This window comes from Amia ocellicauda, chromosome 22 (genome assembly GCF_036373705.1).
Source record: "Amia ocellicauda isolate fAmiCal2 chromosome 22, fAmiCal2.hap1, whole genome shotgun sequence".
Taxonomy (NCBI): domain Eukaryota; kingdom Metazoa; phylum Chordata; class Actinopteri; order Amiiformes; family Amiidae; genus Amia; species Amia ocellicauda.
The window spans coordinates 7,785,730-7,806,811 of NC_089871.1; the positions used below are offsets into that span (position 1 = coordinate 7,785,730).

General features: G+C 43.7%; 1 protein-coding gene across 4 annotated transcripts in view; it reads left to right on the forward strand.

Annotated features, from left to right (window-relative positions):
• auts2a (activator of transcription and developmental regulator AUTS2 a) overlaps positions 1–21,082 on the forward strand; it is a 295,612-nt gene that overhangs the window by 249,261 nt on the left and 25,269 nt on the right. For all 4 annotated transcript variants that reach the window (XM_066695147.1, XM_066695149.1, XM_066695148.1 and 1 more), the window contains one exon: positions 9,632–9,680. In XM_066695147.1, the coding sequence (XP_066551244.1) occupies positions 9,632–9,680 (49 nt within the window). The remainder of the gene's footprint in view (positions 1–9,631; positions 9,681–21,082) is intronic.

The following is a 21,082-nucleotide window of genomic DNA, read 5'->3' on the forward strand; positions in this document are numbered from 1 at the left end:
AGGTCAGACAGATTTTAATATCGCGCTTCCTGGCGATTTCCTCCGCGCTTTCTGCAGTGATTTGTCTTAAAGACACAGTAGGCGATTTCTCTTCCCCCTGTGCCTCTTGGAACAAAGTAACAAAGGAAAATATAATCCCACACAACGTCGCAATTGGCAGGAATTAACTAAGACCTCGGGGGGGTTTCAGTCTCACTGTATTTCTTCTGTGCCTGCCGCAATCTGGTCCGCTCGATGAATATGGAGATGCTGGCATGTATTAATAAGTGTTAAAAAAAATATTAAAATGTTTTTTTCTTTTACGAATACGCCTCTTATCACTGCTGGTCAGAAAAGGTCCCCTGTATGCCCTGTGGTGGCTCAGAAATAAAGCCTTAGGGATAAAGAAAGGGGAAATAAATCTGAAATCAAATATGCAATTAATTTATTGGCTTTCCTTTTCAAAGCGGCATAAAAGCCACGGGCTGTGTTTTAATGCAGGACTCTGAACAAGGTCGGCATTAGTGAAATATGATTGGGCACGAGTTCACCCCGTAAAATTGCGTTAATGCATTCTCTCTAAATATCCCGGTTGACCACAACATACGCCTGGAGTCATGGTTTCCTCTTTTTAATGTCTCAGCCTGAAATGACCACATTTTTTGAGTCTGTCCCAGATGTGGCAACAATTAGTTTTTGTTTATAGATTCTTATTTTGGGAAATGACCTTGTTTATTATATTTTTAACATCCATCCCCCCAAAAATAAAGAAAACCATATTTTTTCTGTTTTCATATAGACATGAAATGAAAATGAAATGTATCAGAACATGAATCATATTTTATAATCTTAGTATTTTTGTTTACGGATTTTATTTACATACACAAATGGCAATTTGGCAATGGGGCAAACAATTGACAGAGTTCAAACTGTTACACACTATTTGTTTATTTGTTCTGGCTTGTTCTGGACTCTGCAGTTGTCGAAGTTCAATTTCGACTTCCTGAGAGAAGTTTTGGATGCCCGGGGTGTGTGTTTGTGTGTAAATCTTGCAGAGCGATGGAGATTGCCACCGTTCAGGATAGATTTCATCCAAGAAAAAGAGGAAAGTAGTCTCGCCCACAAACGAGACTCCAGAAGGAGACAAATTGAGCTGGCGTACATTCCTGTCAGACGTTCAGCCGAGAAAAAACAAATCTGCAGATTTAGTCGGAAAAAAGTGAGTGACGCGCGTCAGATGTCTTCAGCTCTTTTTCTCCGGAGCACTTTCGTAGAAAAGAAAAGAGAAGAAACACAAAAGAACAGGATATCCTGAAATATGCAGAAATGCATTAAGGAAATAAAATAAATGTATTCGCCTAAAAATGTGATCTACATGTGTCCAAATATTTTGACGGTACAGTCATTTTCCTTTAATACTCCTGAAGTTTGTGTGATTGAGTGCTCTGAAATTATGGATGGCAAACCCGACTGCATCCCGCCAGGATGTCTGTTATTTGGACAAAGGGGCCTTAGATTTTTCCAAACCAAAAACGCATTAAGGATGTAACTGGAGAGTTGGAGGAGGAAGGTTAAAATAATTTTCCTGTCTAGTTTGTTTTTGAAACGGGTCTCTAAAAGGGACGTCGATTTGATTATCTGCAAAATCTCTCTGACCGGGGCCAGAGAAAGCTGCTTTGTGGCATTTCATGTAGTCAGTGCAATTATTGACACACAGATGCAGATAATATCTTACACCACACATAACATTTGCATAGTCTAGCTGTAATTTGCATCTCTTTTCGTGGCTTCAGCTGTTTTAAGAGAAGCCGTGATAATATGCAGTCTCTCCGTTTCCCCCCCTAAAGATTGTTTTGATTACAGCTGAACTTTCCGCGCAATGACATTTAAAATGAGTGACCCCAGCCCGTCTGCTTGAAAACTATTTTATTAAGGAGGAGAGGTAGGGAGAATCTCGTCCACTCTCTTCTTCCCCGCATGTTTAAGATGTCTTTTTTTTTTTTTTAATCTTAGAAATTTCCATTTTTACGGCATCTAACTGATGTGTCGACATGAAATCTCTCTCTCTGTGATAAACGCTGCCTTAAAGAAGTGTGAGAGATGTGAGGGAGATGGTCTCTTTTCCCATTGATATTTACAGGTTTTAAATTCAAAGGCCTGTCTCTCACAGTCGAGCGGGAGACATCTAAGCCCTAAACCATCCTGTCTTTTAGCTAGGTTTATGACTTATATAATATACACACGGAAATGAATGCTGTTTGTTACTTTCCAAATCCCCTGTGTTTTGTTTCCCGGTCTCTTTCTTGTCTCATCCCCTTCATGTTCACAAACGCACAGCTTCTTCTCCTTTTTTACTCCTTTCCTTTCCCCCCCCCCACACCAGCGATGACTGACAGATTAATATATGTCTGGCTACGTGTCTCAGGAATTAGAAAGAAAGGTGCTGTCAGACTCGCTTGTCGAAGAATGAGATTAGGCGCAGTTGTCATTTGCAGCCTATTGCAGTCTTACAGAGATAAGGTTGCATTTAATGAGTGTAAAAAGCATCCTCACCCACAAAAAAAACAGGGGGAAGGGGGAGACTGTGAATGATGTGTGTGTGGGGGGGGTGTGTGTCAGAATGCAGCTTTATCACCTAGCCCAATACGGTGGCACCTCCGCCAATTCTGATAACAGCAAGATAGGAAGTACCATCCACTTCAGTCACCGTGCACCTCTGGAGGCAGTGACTTGTCACCTGATAACGCACTTTCTTAGGCGCCTGGGCCTGAAAAAAGGGCAAAACAAAATGGCGCCTGGGCAGACCGCTGTTTGCAATGCCAGTGTTCTTTCCTTTCCAGTCCTGGCCATTAGGATAGAGTTGACCCGTGTGGCTAGACTTAGCACATCATGGCGGTTAGGCTCCATTATTGTTTTTAATGTTGTTGGTTTCATATAGTTCTTGGGGTCAAATGTCGATCCTGGGGTCACCTGATTGTTTGTTTATTTTCTCCGGGTACAAAGAGTTTGACCAGGAATGCAAGTCTTGAGGCAGGAAGTCCCAAAACAGAGCTTGAGAGGTCAGGTCCCAAAGGCATTGGGAGGGAGAAACACATCCACAACTTCTTAAGTCAATAAAAGTGATCCCGAGCAAACAGCTTCTGACACCTGGGTGCTTCCCATCTCAGAAGTCCAAAACCCAAGAGACGTGCTGGTCTGAGCGGACGTTTGAGAATACATGACTTCAAAGGCTTTCAGGTGGAGATAGCATTTGGAAACAACAATATGGCGGACTGGGACAGTTTGCTTCTCAATACAGTTTGTGAATCCAACAGCTAGGAACTGTGGATGTCTCTTGAAAACATTTCTATTCATATTTAATAGCCTGTTAACAGGCAAAACGTCCCTGCAAGTTCGATTTCTTTTCTGTCGGCTTATGAGTAAATCTGAAATGCAGGGTATTTGGAGAGTCCCTCTGATTGACTCTGCCGCTGATAGTTTTAAAGCCTTTCGTGCCGAGAGACCTTGCATTAAATACGGTCTCGCTTTTCATTACATCTCGCAAAATCCAGCATAAATAAAATCAAGCCGTGATCCTAAATATGGGAGAGATGCCAGACATACAGGTGAATTTAATCCGAGCTTTTAATGTATTACATTCGCAAACATCCCTGATGTGAACTCCTGTTACGCTTATCAGTAATATTTGAAATGAGGAAGATTTCAGTAATGGCAGGAAAGCCGACGAAGAGAGGCGGTCTCATGTGATTGCAATCGAGGAAAGAGTTCCTGTAAAATTAAACCGCTTTTGAGAATACTTGAAATGGGGACTTTGAAGCCTGGATCAAGGCTGAGTAAAGGAATTCGAGATGACAAAATGTCAGCAAAGACGGCCCAATGGTCTGTAGACAGAACTTTAGAAGCAATTACAAGCATACATAACGGGAGACTTAAATGTTTAAACTCTCCCCTCCATACCTTGGCTGTGGCATTAGGGAATGAAAATTCATCTCCCCGGCATGTCAAACGGCCCGTCTCTGTCACTTCTGGTCACCATCACTCCCTCCGGCGATGTTCTCCGTCCCTGTTTGTTTGTTGCCGTGATTTCTTTCTGCGTGTATCAGTATGGTCCATAGCTTCGGAGGGATTTCTGTCAAGGTTTCCAAGCAGCTAGACCAAACACGCTTTGGAGATTAATTTTAACTCCACCGTAATTAAGCAGGCGCGGTTTTGAGGTTCTTCAAGCACCTGTATCCGTGAGTGTGACCTTTTTTCCGGGAGATCACACAGTATAGTGTTTTGCCATGTTATCCTGTTCATATCTAATCCTTTGCTCTACTTACAATGCAGTTTTTTGTAGTTTTACTCTGAGATTATAGTCCCTATACACCCGATCACCAACCAGTATTGTTATGTTATAGAGATTCAATATTTTTGTCCCCATTACTGCCAAGGTGTTTAAAGAGATTTTGTTTAATTTGTGTTAAACCGCTACTAGTCGATTGGGCTCCTGGAGTCGGGGAAGTGGCACGTTGGGAGCCGCTAAATGTTTGGCTGGCAGCAGAACTGTTTCCCCTGTATTTTTCCACCAGAATTGCTATTTTTCAGCAAATGTCCCTGGCTTTACTCAAACATGTCTTTGTTTAAGTCTGTCAGCGTTTACTTTGAATTAAAAATAATCTCCTTTGAAAGATTTGGCTGCTGATTGCGCAGTGGCCAGCAGTAATCATAGACTTCAGTTATTTTCAAATCAGATAATAACTAGCTAGGATTCCAAGAGCTGATTTGTTGATTTCTGGCTTGAGGTTCTTCTAAAATTACTTTTCATTCATTAATATATATATATATATATATATCTGTGTGTGTGTGTTTATATAATATATATATAATTAATTCACAAACTTGAACCATGAGGACATTTCTGAAAAGTACATTTTACAGGGGGGAGCAGGACCTCTTTTATTTTAATTTAATTTGGCTGGGAATTGTCATTAATGGTTGACGTTAAAAATGGTGACACGCCAAGTTTTGGGAAATGGCATCATCATTTAATGTAACACACTGTAACAAGGAGACCTGATCTAATAGCAGATTTGGGTTCTAAGCTCCTTGTTTACGTTAAATCTCAGCCTTCTTGTATCAACAGCTTTCGCACACTGGCCTGGCGCTCTTCCATCGTTGTTGACAGACCAGAAATACCAGCATCGTTTCCCCCCGATAATCATCTCTCAGCGATAGATCGAAACCCACTGATATTTTTCTTTAAAATGGCAGAGAGCACCGTATTAATCATACTGTGAAATGAAAATACCATGATGTATACATTTTAATCTCGCCTGTCTAAATTTAATCACGGAATGGCAACTAAGGTAGTGACTGATAAATGGAGGATGACAGACACCGCGATGCACCGATAAGACGGCGCGGGTTTGAGGTGGATATGATGGACAGGACCGTGAGGGGACTGCGGGGGCTGCAGAAAGGCTTTTTGTCTGACGCGGGATAAACAATAAGGACCCTGATGAAAACTAAAGAGATTAAGAGATTATGAAGTTGAACAATGCAGCTTTCTCCCTTTCCCCTTGGACCCCCATTTTCATATGAAAGTAGACATCTTTTGTAGGCAGACTGTAGGTATCCTTCATTGTTTCAGCAAGAATGTCTGGAACAGCTCCTAATTATTGTGGGAGGTTGTGATGTTTATTCTGACAGTTTTATGTACATAAACTAGACCTAGAAAGAAGGGCAATGACAACATGGCATCGTTAACCTGTTTTGTTTGTTGCTTGGGCAATTAGAGGGTAAGAATTCAAGTTTCATTCTCGAATAGACACACTTCACCGTGACAAAGATCGAGAGTCAAAATTAAGTGGATCTGTTTTGTGGGGCCACAGAGATCAGTTACAGTATGGGTCATTTGTCTAACGTCACCTCTTAATCTGCCAGGTTTAGGAAATTAATCTGATGGGATAACCGTTTCACCGTTACCGTCCCGAGCTGCGCAGTTGCCGTCTTCATCGTTTTTTTTCCCAAGTTCCTCAGAGCAGAGCCATGGACCCAGGAGTGGGGGTCCATGAGGGGCCGTGCCGGTGTTTTGGACTGTAAAAGAATCCATCGGCGTATCTCCTGAAGTGCTAAGGATGCAGGGTCTCCGGAGAAGAGAGCCGCTGAACCCTGGCCGTGTGTGGAGAGAGAGGATTACCGCCCGGGGTGATGAGCTGATGTGTTTCCTCACAGCGGCCGGAGGGGGTGGAGGGGTGGGAATTTGCTACTGTTGATCCCGTGACCCCTGGACAGCAGATTTATGCTGATTAGCTCGACATAGACCAAGGGTTGCGGAAGATGTGTGGTCGTTGCGTGTTGTTTTGCTCCGTCCACTGAAGATTGCATCCAGTTTGCGTCGGTGCCTCGTGGATCATAATGTTTGGCCTCGGCTCGTCGGCCGTTTTCAAACCTGGCAATTGTCTTGTTTCCTCTACCTACTGGGCTGATATACAGTAGCACCCGGTGGGGTTGTCTTTCTTGTTCAGCAGTATATATACCGCTCCTCTGATGGTTTGCAGTCTGTCTCATCTAATTCAGATGCCCTCGAATGTCCCGGTTGCCCGTCGGAGAAGTTCAGCTCTGCAGAGTGTGTCCGGTATGTACAGTAGCTGACGACACGCTGCCGTTACAGACAAATGCCAATGCATTCCTAGTAATAACTTAATACTTTAACCTGTGGAAATGCTACTGGAGTTGGTGTATGCGGTCAGGTCTAGATTCTTCGGTGGTGAATGATTTATACTGCGTGTTCTTCGGGTGTTGTTTTTGTATCAATATTTACTTCCACCGGGTCAGTATTTTATGTTCCTCCGCATTAAGTGAATCAAGTCATTATGAGCGCCCGCAAGCAGTGAGAAAGCATGGCTGTGCTGAAGTACGGCAAACAGGAAAGCCGCGGAGGAGATTTATGGAGAGGTACACGCTGTTTATAAAGAAGGTTTTGTTTTCCTTCCCTCACGGTAGCTGCACCGCACTGGGAAATTCATTAGCAGCTGACATCATCTTTGCTCCACTGTGAGTGAAAGAGTATCATTCTAGTCAGGAGCCCTCCCCCTCTCCCTCTCCCTCTCTCTCTCTCTCTCTCTCTCTCCTCATCTCTCTCTCTAGCCCTCCTGCCAGCACTGCTGTCTGTGTTCCATTCACCCCCACACACATACACACACACACACAAACACACACACCCACACACGCACACCCTCCGAAGACCTGCTCTCGGAATGTTCTTCTCTCCCTTGGAAGGAAAAAAAGCAAGGGAAGAGAAGGGGAGGGGGTGGGGTTGGTTGAGCAAAGTCAGGTGGAACCAGGAAGTGGGAGGATTAGAGCGGAGAAAGGACCTCAGGAATGCGAGGCGCAATGAATGAGCATTTATGTTGAGCACCGAGGAGGAGGAATAAGACACAAGTGTGACTGGCTGAGGATCTGCGAGCCGCCACAGGACGCAAGCCTGCAAGGGACGCAGAGGAGCCTTCGAAGAACAGAGAGAAAATCCTCCTGGCTCTTTCCCATTTCTTCACTAATTGCCGGAGATGGCTTTCGCTCTGTGTGGGATTTAAAGCTTGCAAAACACGCCAGTAGATCCATAGTCCAGTCCTCGCATGGATAATTTCCCTCCTGAATGAATCCTGCTTCTTCCCCCCTGACAGGAGGTGGACACTCTTTCTTAATCAGCGCTACAAAACCTGATGCGTGCCGACACCCTGGTCCGAGAGGATTTGTTATAAAGAGCAACGTGGGGCTTTTGGAGAAGTGAGAAGTTTGGTGGGAGCGTCTCATTGTGGGAAAGGAGAGCGATCTCGGGCTGCCGAGCGTAGGGAGTCTGTCCAGAAGGATCTTGGGGCTTATCTCTCGCGTCGCAGGGATTGCTGGAGAGGCACATGGCTCTTTGTCCGAACGGTGCGTTAGCTCTGTGCGCTCTCCCGTCGCGGTCTCTGTGGAATCCTTCTGGGGATGGCAGCTCTGCACATGGCTGTCGCTAATCTGAAGGGAAAAATAGGATTTGCTGCGTGTTTGTGGATTACATTGCTCGACAACCTGCAACTGAAGTAGGGCCGTTTACCCAAAACGGAGAGTGATTTCTTACTTATTTGTTTTTCCCCCCCGAGCAGCTTCTCGACATTAAAGGTACGCTCAGTGTGTCTGTGGTGTTTTGAATGCAGAACCGTTGCACATTGTACAGCTTGCCTTGCGTTACATAGACATTAGTCCTTCGTGCGATTTGAACGGGAGGCAAAATACTTGACACTTTCCCACCTAAATAAATGTCTATTTTTAAAAGTATTTTGTATACTTTACTGGAAGAGAGTTTGCTTTTCTTATGTTAAACCACCATTTTACACCCTCAACCTAGTAAAGTACCCTTTGGACAACAGGGTTAATTTTGCTGTCTAGAAAATATGTTTTATTAAGTTTGAGCAACATAAAATGACAGCAACTTTCTTCACCATCTTCCAGTGGTCTCAGAATTTATTTTAAATGTATCTAATATGCTTTTCATTAGAACTCCATGTTGTGTTTCATTTCATAATTGTACTGTCAAATTAAGGTCACCCAGGTAATGCAATAATTAAATGCATGTATTACACGTTTCAGATTTGTAACCATGCATTATATTTTGTAACAGCGTATTATTGTTATAGTCTGTGCTGACAGTGGTTTCCTTATAGTAAAATTAAAGCAAATCATATTCCTGTATATATAGTGTGTGTGTGTATCTATATACGCTTAAAAAATGCCTGGAAGTATTTAAATGAAACTATGAAATAAAATAGTATTTAAAATAGCAACTTAGGTGTACTTATACTGTGCTTTTTCAGACTTATATTTTTAAGTATTTGTAAAGTGCTCTCTAAATGTAATAATATTCCCACATATATATATATATATATAATTTCCTGAGGTGTCTTTCCCCTGAGATGACATTCAGAGCAGAGCTGAGGACAAATAAAACACATTTGGGCGCCTCGTTAGTGTGCATGGCCCTGGTCTCTCTCCACTGTGCTAAACCCGTCCATCGTGCAGCCTGAGAAAACTGCAAAAGTGAACTGGCAGGAGCGCCCAGACAAACACACACAGTGCAGCCCATTGGAATAGCTTCTATGAAAAATAACCGAGAAAACCTCAGGAGGGCTTTGTTATCTTCACTTTGGATGTAAAACATGCTGGAGAGAAGCAGGCAAAATAGAAAACTGAGGTTCTCCTGCAGTGTGGAGGTCGGAGACTGTTTTGCACTGGTGTCCCTTGCCTGTATGTTTTGTTTATTTGGTGAGCATGTTTTAAAGTGAGATGATGATGATGATTAATATTATTATTTCTGCATTTGTGAGTTTGCACAGTGGCTTCCTCAGAGTTTAATAGTGTAAAAGCTGTGTCTGTAGGAAATCAATTCCATCTTGTCTGAGCATGGGTATTGAAAATGGGCTGTGGAATAGTAAATAAAATAATAAATAAATAAATCCTGCCAAGACACAGCACAGGACAAACAGTGCCATCTGCGATTCATACATGGTTTAAGAGTGCCAGCTTGTGGCCGATCCAGGGACGTGCACCAAGGCACAGCTCGGCGCTCACAGGCAGGGTTTGAGATGCCATTGGTGGAACAAGAGAACTGACTTTCTGTTGTCTTTTTCAGGGTTCAGATGCCAGCTCAGAAAAACTCTTCAGCACTGCTGCAAACAAAGGTACCGTCAGCTGTTTTAATTCAAGACTATCTGATAAAAATGGATGGGAGATGCTAAGATGAGTGATTACACATTCCTGTCACTCTGGGTGTAGACCAAGCTTAGATATTAGGATGTATGTATACATGTTTAAAATAAAGTCATATAAATATTAGAATATATATTAGAACCTATATATATATATATATATATGTGTGTGCAACAGGTTTTCAGATATAAATCATTTATGTTCTGTTTGAGCTGTGGTTTATCCTTTGCATTTGTGTAGCTTTTTTCATTCGATTTCTGTTGAGGGTCTGTTAATGCTTTCTGATGAGATTGTCAAATGGTGTGGAACAGTGAAACGTTCCAGTAACTCTGTCGCCGTCATGCGGGCCGTCACACAGGTGTGAAATACACAGTTGCGTTCATCCACTCCAGCTGAAAATGATTGAAAAGCCATTTATTTTTGTCTATTAAGGAGTAGTGGATTAGTGTGACTACAGCCTATATAGAATTACATCATGTGTTGTAGAACGTACAGGCTTATGATTTTTCAACTCCTGCAAAGGAATAAACAAACAGATAAATATTATACATTAAATCCTGCAGGAAATGCTGCTTCCTTATTCCTTATATATATATATATATATATGTGTGTGTGTGTGTGTGTGTTTGTGTGTGTTGTTGTTGTATTTTGAAACCTCTATTATTATGTGTGCTTATTTAAATAAAGAGGACAACAATTGCACGACAAAGTAATAAAGCTCGAGATGTCTGTTTGTGACCGGTCGGGCCTGCGCTGCATGTGATGGGATCTTTATTTCCCTAATTTGCTATTAAAGGCCTGGTAGGAATCCGAGTGTGCCTGTTCTCCGTGCCGAAGAACAAATAATAGCGGCCATCGCAGCGAATCCACATTCCTGAGTAATGGCCGGTTACTAGGGTGCAGGCCCTTGTGAAGTGTGAGAATGAAGGCTGATTGATCGGACAAGCTCTGTTCCTCTTCCCTCCGTTTTCTTTTGGAATCAAACGCATTTCCCACATTCCCATCTTTGTTTACTTACAGGGTTTGATTTGTGGCATCCATTCGGGGGTGAATAGGCCTGCTTGACAGAGAGTCTTTCTTCGGGGACACTTCTCGGTGGTGATTTAGTTCCCTTGAAAGGATTAAGCGTCCTTTGTGCGGCCTAAATCAACATAGGGCTTCTTTTTGTATCCGAAAGGCTTTGCTTGGGAAACAGTACACAAATAAGCTTTTTCTCGGTTGATGGCAGGTTACTCCTTTGCCCTCGATTTCCATTTAAATGTCTTTCGTTCTTTTCTCACACACGGTCCCCTTCTTCTCGCCGTATGCTAATTCCTTTTTCGGCCGCCTCGAATGGCAAGGCAGAGAATCACTCTGGATCCAGGTGCCGAAAACTTGTCCCAGTGGTATTTTTATTGGTGAAAAAGATTAGTGGGGGGGAGAGAAAAGGCACAGGGGCAGTTTTGTTAAAGGGGATTATCACTCAGTCTCCCCAACATCAGGGAAAACAACTTGAAAGGCGCCACAATGGGGTGGAGATAGTGTCAATATTTGCTGGGGGCAGGTGCGAGAACTGGCCCGTTCGTCTGGTGCTTCGGGCTCTTGTTGTCGGTACACATGCAATGTTTATTAGGTGTTCACATACAGCCTGGGCTGCAGGTCGAAGGTCACCGCATGGCGAGCCAAAGGTCAAATACATGAGAGAAACGGCAAACGAGAGCCATCTCTGCCAGACCAATCCGGGTGCCAATTCACTGTGATGTGTAGAAGTACAACAGTATATTTGATCTTAGAACTGGCTTCAGTTTGTTTGTTATTATTGTCATTTTCGATGGTGTTGACTTTAAATCAGTCATCATGAGTCATGTATTTTATGTGTTTATTCTATTATGATGTAATGATGGTCTGTGTGTATCGGATTTTATATATTTATATATGTTTAGGGTGTGTTTTGTATGTTCGTTTTTTAACGGTTGCGCACCAGTTGCCCCTTGGGGACAATAAAGATTTACTGACTGACAGTCATCCCTTATAGATGATAATAATAATAACAATAATATCATTTGTTAGATTATTAGAATTATTCTCTCATTCAACTCACACTGCACACATTGTTGTAATATAGCTACACACTTCCTGATTATAAGGCTATCTAGCATTGATCCCTGTTGGTAAAATGTGTCGAGTGTCCTCTTCCCTCTCGCTATGTGTTAACAGGTGGTTCTGAACAGTACTGAAGTGGAATTGACAGCACTATTAAAAATACAGATTTTCCCATTTCATTTCAGAGACATTTTAAGTCTTTCTAAACGTGGAGTTGCCGATGATTAGGGTTAAAGTGAGAGTAGCATGTGAAAAAATAAAATAAATCTGTTTCCTGCAGCTTTGAAATGTGGGAAATTAGTTTCGACACAATACCTGGTTCCCAGACTGTTTCAGCGCAACGTATAAATTATCCATCAGCACAGTGTACTGCAATTACTGTCACATTGTACATTCCCTGACAGCTCTAATTATGACTAGTTGACTGACAACCAACCCCTTCTTTCCCGCTCCTGTGAAATCAAACTATTTCTCCTTCATCCCTCGTTCTTCTCCCTCTCCGCCGCCCACACACATCAGCGAGGGCCTCATCACAATAATAGATGCTGCACGTAATTGCGTGTTCTGTTCGTCTCATACAGCCCTTCTTTCACAGCCCCAATCTGGATTCAATTCAGTCAGTTACCACTCCAATTAACTAATAATTATTAAACGTTAACAGTAATTACAGACTCTGTCGAAATGCCCTCAGATGTCGGCTGTTCGCTTTTTTTTCCCCCCGCTTTGTTTTTAACCTAATCACTTCAGTGAAATGGAGAAAGTTCAACAAACATCAATTAACCAGGCAATTAATGTAAGTTAGCAAAGCGCTTGTTATCGTTTGTTGGCTGATTCAATTTATTTCATTTTAAACAGGAAGGTAAGAAAGCAAATGGCAACAATCTGAGATAAGATATGAGGCGAGCGTTCGGCATTCACTCGGGGCGCGGTGCCATGTGGCGGCACTTTAGACTTTTCCGGGCCTAATGTGAGGGGAGCCTGGTCCACAGATGGCACATCCACTCCAATAGGGACAAAATGAATTCATGCCCATTGCGCCAGCATCTTCCATTATTGTCATATTGTCTTTTATTGCACCGCAGGTCCTCGGTCTAGAGTCTTCCTGTGGATTAGACTAGTATTAAAGCACATTGTCTATGATGAGCTCGTTCGGAAGTGGCTCTCATTGGTCTCAGCGTTTATTGTGTCAAATGTCGTAAAGGAGCGGTCGAAGTTTGACAAGGAAGGGAATACGTGCCGTTTCAGTGGCACTGATTTTCACAGTGTTTTATGCGGTGACGAACTATGTCGGTTTATATCTGCAATAAACGATGGGAGCCCGGGATCGGGGGGGTGAATCCCAGCAGTGGGTTTCACGTGGCTCTTCAACGATGACTTGTTATAAACTTGGGCATCTGAAAATCTCTTCAGGTTGATTGAAAGGCACTTGATCTTAGAGAATTCAGACTGCAGGCAAAGACCATGGCAATACTTTAGCTTTTTTGTCTTTAGATGTACCAATAGCTTCATAATATCTAAAAAATACCATTTGGCTTTTCCAGAAATTAAAACTAAAGAACATACACCCCCATTTTAAGTCGGGTTGGTGTTGTAAGTCACGCACTACACTGTGCTTCTGTCCTCTCCGGAGCCAATAATGCGCAGGGTAGACGGTGTAATTTGTAGTGTTGCTGACATCGTTAAAAGGCTGGTGTGAACTTTCTCACTAGACAGCGCAGTGAAGAGGCCCTGAATTGTTTTCAAGAGCTCTTTAAAGCGCAGTCGTCAGTGAGCGCATGAGCTGCTTCATCGTGATTTGTGTTTGTACTCGGAGAGAAACAGGGCACAACAAGCAGAAGGATTGCCTTTGTTATTTATTTATTTGTTACGGTTTCCCCCGCATGCCCAGGTGGCACTAATTCTCACCCTGTTCACGTCACGCTTGGCTCTTTCTAATGTTTAGACTAGACTAGGGAGTTGTTTTTATAGTGGGATGTCCCATCAACTAGCGCACAAAATACACTTCTTTTATTATGATTATTTTAATTCATTTAATACCATTTTGTCTATGGTCCTTTTCACCGGATTACTGCTTGTACTAGCTCCTGTTTTGAGACAAATTGAGAGCAGTGAAGAACATAAAAAGCTTATTCCCACAGAATTATCAGCGTTTTACTCTTTACTGTCTTTCTTTAGCGAAGGCAGGGTGGTTTGGCCACCGGGGGGTTCTCAGTTGCTCCCCGCAGTGTGGCTGTTACTCCGACCACGGGGGTGCGGCACTGCTGTGACCTCACAGCATTAAAAGGTCACCGGCATAAATCTCTGCCCCGCCTGTCAGACCACGATCCAAACTGGGATGTTATGAGTTTCTGAATTCCCCCTCTTTGTGGGGGATTGCGGGGAGTTATTTCTGCATTTTTTTTTACCAGGTGACCAGGTTAACGGTTAGTGGAGGGAAGAGACTGGCTTATCAGCCTCTCTGAAGGGTGTATTTCAAGGCTGAGAAAGGCACTGTGCCAGTAACGTGTCACCTCTGACACCCGCAGACAAAGGTTAACAAATCCAGGGCTTCAGTCCGTGATTTACAGCATCGCCTGGGAAAAGCATCGCCACCCACGCAGATGGACGCCCCTCCCAGGTGCTTCTAATGCGGTCTCACCGGCTGACGTACCATATTGGGTTTGGCTGTGCGTGCGCTTGACAAATGGATTTGACACATTGAGGTTCTCATGCTTTTTTGGTTGACCCACCCCCTGGCACTCTGACAGACATTTTATACTTTGTGTGTGTGTAAGTCCAAAATCTTCATTGTGTTGTACTTTAGCAGCTCTTCAACTGTTCTTTCGATTAAACATGATGGGTTTCTTATTACGCCTCGAAAGCGGCTGTGGTGCCGGAGAGGAGACTTGTGTGAAAGATTGTGCTGCGCTGATGTAAACCCATCCTGTTCAACGCTGTAATTTTAGTACCAGGAGAGTTATGGGTTTGTGTAAACACTTAGCTATCAGACACCGACGATTGCGGTCTCTCGGGAACCTTTTACCGAAATGAAATGTTACACTCCAAACAAAATAGTTTCAAATGGGCTTTAGTTCAGGGATGAAGGTAAGGCCCTTGATCCTGTCTGTTCTTCTCTCTTCCAGATAACAGCACCCGTGTTGTCTTCAGTTGCTTAATGTTTAAACGTCTCAGGATTAACCTGCGAGAACGAAAACGAAACCTGAGTCACCGTTTCCCAATAACACTCGGATGACTGCCTTGTGTTGTGTTTTAAAAGTATGCTGGGTAGAGTTTTAAGGGAATGTGTGAGCACGACAAAAGAGTTTACCACCATGTCTCTTTTGTCATCTGATTGGGAGACTTTTTACATTTATAATTTCAATATTCCTGCTCTTCACTGTTTTGTAGAAGGGATCAAATATTGTACAGCCCGCTGTGAATTGCTTGTGTGTGTGTGTGTGTGTGTGTGTGCGCTTGATGTCACAGCAGCTAGGACTGTTTTCTGTTCAGGGTGGGGGGTGAAGGAATATAGACTCGAACTAGATGATTAAACAGTTTTGTGCAAATGTGGCAAGCAAGTCTCCGGCTCTGGAAGGGGAAAAAAAAGTGAATTTTGAAAAGCAAGTCAGGTTATCTTTTCCTCTCGACTCCAGTTGTTTACTGACACCGGTAATAAGTTCAGTCTCTCAGCCTGAGCCCTGGATATGTATATTTTTAGGAGTCGGAGCACCTGCTTCCAATTGTCTGCCACTCACCTGCCTGTGACTGACAACATCCTGCCAGGGAGCGCACCGGGCCTGTCACTCGCTGCAATAACTAAAGCGCTATTTGCAGAGCTGTCTTGGGCCTACGCATCAACAGTATCCCGTGTTTGACGATTTGCTGTGACATTAACCAGTCAGCACACAGTTGTTGTTGTGATGGTTTCAGTGCAACTTTTTTTTCTCTCTCTCTCCCCCTTTTTCCCGTTTTTTTTTTCCTTCTTTTCTTCTTTTCAGGGCCTTGGCAACCGTAGTGTGCCTGGGGTTTGTTTTGTCCAATTATTCACATGTCAGTCAAAGGGCCGGAGGACTGCACGGGGGATTGTCGAGGTGTGTCTTGCCTAATGCCCAGGCATTGCTTAACGAGCCCCTCCGGTGAATGCCGGGCTGTCAGTTAGGTGTCGGGATGATGTTGTGTTGAAAGGTCAGGCTTGCATCTGGGATTGTGCCTGTAAATGGTAGGGGTTAAGGGTTTCTGCATTCGGATTCGGCGTGCCCATTTGTTTGCAGTACAGGGCTGTGGCTAAATCCCCCTTCTTAAAGGGACATCCCCGGTATTCACACACCCGATTATTTATTTATTGTGGGATTGTTTTTGTTGGCTTTTTAGTCTCATTAAACGTGTTGAGTGCTTGTATGCAAAGAAAAAGAAAGACAGCAAAGAAATTCAGTTCATCTACGCTGTGAAAGACAGAGACCCGATATAAGTGTTGGCACAACAAAATATCTACACAAATGTAAGACAAATATATTTCTTCCTCTGTATGCATGGTTGTATTTATACTGACTGGAGAATATCGAGTTTCAAGTGTTGGCATCTTAGTTGTGAAGAAAAAACTGCCTAAACTGTGGAAGATTTAAAGTGGATCTCAGCACTGAAATGTGAAGTGAAGAAGTTCCTGTTTTCCCTCATTGTTGTGGATGTGAAGCTAAAATGTGTTCAGTAAAATCCCAAACTACTGCATTGTTGGGCTCGGTGCATATTTGTTTAATTAAAAGGGGATTTATATTCTGCGAACTGACAGTATATAGGAGGAAATTATATCTGTGAAAGACTCCAATTCATTAACCCCTTTGGTTTGGTTTTGTGGTATTTTTTTAACCGTGTATTGTTTGAAATCAGTTTAGATTGTGATTAATGAAGCTCATATGGGTGATAACAAATTAAAGGCTGCCCGACTCAGGGTCATTTATTTTCACAGCAGGAAACGTTTGTTCCAAATCTAAATTTAATCGTATTTAAATTACGCTTTGAAGATGCAGATTTCGTTCTGGTCATAACACTGGCTTGTATACATTACGGAAAATGTACCAGGCAAGGAACTATTTAGCCATAATGGCTTTTCTATGTGTATGCAATCAAGACTAAGCAAAAACACAAATAGCAGTAGGCATTAACGGGCGAGAACAATCGCATTGCTTTCAAGCTGTTGTGGCAAGAGGTGGATGTGAATTTGAAATGGAAAAGCTCAGTGGTTGTTGTCTTGTCAATGGAAAGCGAGATTGTGTCGTAAATACACTAAAATCAATTCTTAGAAACTTAGAATTACTTTGGGAGTAATGGACACTGATCTGGTCTGCCTTTCAGTCCTCGGAGTCTGATCCTTGTGAGGTTTCTTTGTCCTGAGAGGTAGTGCACTTCGGTAACCCTATCCTTAAAAACCATGCTGGCCAGTAACATCCAGTGACCCGAAACTTAGCTGACCTTAACCGATGAGATAAAACTGCACTTGTAATCCAATCCAGCCGCAGGACTAAAACCCCACTTCCAACATCAATACTTTGTCCAGGCAGGATGGACGTGCTGCTTTGGTACGATCTGGAGTTAACGTCTTGCAAACATAGATAAACTGTACCAGGGCTCGGGAGGAATGATTAAATTAAGCCAAAATGTGACCGTTTGTGCCCGCGCTGCGTGGATCACAGGATCATGGCCGTGGGGTCGGCTTGAGGTGCCTGCTGCCAGGGAGACGGAGTGGCGTATCGATCGGCGCATCTGTAACCGGAGAATCCAGTCGAGGGGAAGTGTAATGGAGAGCGAGGAGTAGACAGGCGTGTCTGGGCCGGGCCTGCTGGTAGAGAGCAAGCTCTTTTGGGCAGGATCCCGTTGCCCCCGGGCTCCCGGAGGGTTAGTCATTCTAGTTTCCCAAAGCGTAAACATTGAAATTTCAGAAGGAGGGATGGAGCGCGGCTTTGGAGAATGCATCTGGCACGCAGGCAGGTTTCTAAACAGTCCCGATTGATTAAAGAATAGTTTACACGTCCCGCGGGACGGGAGGTTAGTCTCCTCACTGACACTTGCCCGTAACTGCCGGAACACCAAAATAAACACCATTTGACCCTGAGGGGGTGGGATTACTGATCTCGCTTTTACTCCCAACTGGGATTCGGGAAATGAGCTTTGAAAATAAATAACTGAAAAGGAGAAAGAACCAATCAGGGGAACCTCAGTACAACCTCAGACTTGCTTTACCACTATTGTGACACCGTGTGGGGTTGGACACGGCGTCTGGGGCTCCACAGGCCCGGCTCAAGGAACAGAAGGCAGCAAAAGACATGCTTTTATTTATATACACAGTACTCGGGTGATGAAAGTATACAGACGTACAGAAACATAAAACGAAACCCGAGCTTCTCTAGAGTCTTAACTAAACACAGAAACAGGTCCTTTTCTAAACATAGAATATAAATAAACAACACGAGACAAACACACAGCCGCCAATCCAAATTGCGATCCAAATTCTGGCCACACCAGGTAGCCTGTCGATTACAGTTTTATCGAGGAGGGGAGCCAGTCACAGAGGGATCAGCATTTCAGGTGTAATTTTCCTCCCCCGGGGGTGCAGGGAGGCGTAGCGCAGTCCAGGAAAGCAGTACATAATATTTGCAATGTATCATGCAGATGTGTACATCTTCCCCAGCACAAAGAAATTAGAATTAAATCGGTTGATTTGGTTTACAGAGCCAGGGTGACCCCTACTGATGGCATTTTGTATTTTCAAGGAGATGCACAGACAGTTTTTTAGATTTCAGTTCACCTTTTTTTCCCATCTCCAAAGGGGCTGGAGAAATAGTGTATTTGGGGCAGAAGATTCTAGGAGAGATAATGTGAGTGTCTATTCACATCTGTCCATTGAGGAGCTGAACCAAATAAGAACTAATCAATAATACAACATGCCACCCGACCGCCATTCAATAACAGATTTCAATATTTCAAACCTGCGCTGAATTTTTATAAACCATCTAAAATCCAGTAACACCCCGCCCCCCCCCGATGCCAGCCATCTGTTAAAGATTATACAGCTCTGAGCACGAGCTATTTGATTTCACTCTAAAGTCTGCTTTATTCCGTGTCATGAATAAGATTCGTACCACGCTGAAATATAAGATCAGACTCAGAGAAGGACGTCTCTCAGCGTCGCCGGCCAGCAAACTCAGACGCCGAAAAAAAAAAAAAAAAACGTCTCGGGGATGGAGGTGAAGCCGAGGAAAACAGAGGACATCCTAAAACTGTGCCATGATATATTAATCCCCCTTCCAAGACTGACATGAGTGTGGATGTTAGTGCAGACGCCCCCTCCGAGGAGGAAGCGGAGTACAGTGCGTGTATTGTTCCACGCCGTAACCGGATCCTCCCAGGCCGAAACCAGGGGGGATATCGGGTTGCCTCGGCCGGACTCGTTGAGAGAGCACCGCAGACAGCTGACTACCCGGGGTTCTCGTGGGCAGTTCAAATAAACACTTTGGCTCTCAGGAGGACAGGTCGGGTCCCAGCACAGGGGCCAGCGATCGTTCAAACGCCAATTCCATAGCCAGCATAGCTGGAATACGGCGCGCACGACTCTCCGCAAATCCGCAGCGTTATTTTTAAAGGATAAGTGGCGGTGTAGTGCGAGGGTTGACCCACACACATCACCAACTAACGCCACGCTGCATGTACGTATAGTTTTACTGACACATGCCGGCGCCGTCACGGGAGGCTTGTGTTCCAGGAACTCAGAGGTACACCATATCCCACAGACATTAACAACTGCCATTGTGTGCACTCCCGCGGCCCTAAGCTTGCTAATCCCTTAAGAAAATAAATATGTACACCACAGAGTAAAGGAAGCCATGTTATCCTGAACACAGCTGCTCCTGTACTCATAAAAGCAGACAAAGGGGCTTTCAAGGCACCGAAACTTGTGCGGTTGTTGGTTTGTTTGTTTATGTGCTTATTTGTTTCTGAGGAGAGGGATCTTGGCTTGTGAGCCGTTTTAAACTCCGCACTGCTCTCTGTTTCTGCGGGTTCATTCATTAATGTTATTTTATTTTTTATTTACTGTATGTTTTATATTTATGGATGAAACCCCCCCCCGAGGGATTCCTGTCCTCGTTTTTTTTTTTTCCACTCCCTAGAATCCTGAATCACATGAATAATAATTAGAGACTGGGGGAAAATAAAGGAAGGTAAAAAAAAAAAGACCAAAACAATCATTGCTAGCTGTCATGAAGTGACATCTACATTAAATGAAGGGGGACAGCAGATAAACAACAATTTAACTCTAATCTTAAGCCACTAGTGATAAAGAGGCAAATTTATCAAAGAGGAGCTTTCTTATCTTGGTTATGCTCAATTTGTGGCATTTTCTTTCAGGGTTTTTTATGTTGCTCCTATTAAAAACCTTTATCGGCGATGCTGACATGTTGACACAGCGATTGGAGGATGCGATTCCAGCACAATATCGCAGGTGCCTCCACAGAAAGAGTTAAACAGCCTTCTCCAGGCGTTTTCCTTTTGTAGACAATCCCAAGGAGCCGAAATCAGATGGTGTCAATGTGTCGACTTGAGCTGTCGCTTCACTGATTGCAGCAAGTCGATTACACACACCTCCGGGCTAAAGACGAGATCAGATGAGGGAGGGAGAGAGAGAGAGAGAGAGACCGGGAGGGAGGGAGGGAGGGAGGTGGGAGAGTGAGAGAGGGCTTCAGGCAGAAGGGAAGCTTTTCATTTGGGAGTGTTACCTGACACCGCAGGCAAGCGAGGCAAACTGGCTGGCAGGCGCTGCATGTCTCACTGCAGCCAGAGAAGCCCACTGAGCCGAGAAGGATCCCGTCTCAAATCCCATCGATTGCGCCAGGGATTCCTGCGTTACTGCGTGCCGAGTTAGGCGGACGGACTGCTGTGACTCGATGGAGGAGAAGGCACTGGTCGTTAGCCGCTTTGGACATACAATACACAGCGTGGTCCAGTCAAGGTGTGCTCTCTGTCCCGTGGACGTGTAGATCGGTATGTACTTGTGAAGGTTTAAAGTTTGAACACTGGGAGTAACTTGTTTTAAGTGTTTGCACACCCAGTGCAGAAGTTTTTAGAGGCTAACTATTCACATTAAATGACAATGTTGTGATAGTCTTCATCTTTGGTATTGCAACTTTAAAGGAAAAGTAAAACAATATGTGTGTATTTTTAAGGAACAAGAACTTCTCTATTTGTGTTTTAGCCAGGCATTGAATAAGTAATGATCTGGAGGAGTAAGTAACATAATGCATAATAGGATATTTTAAACATGAGG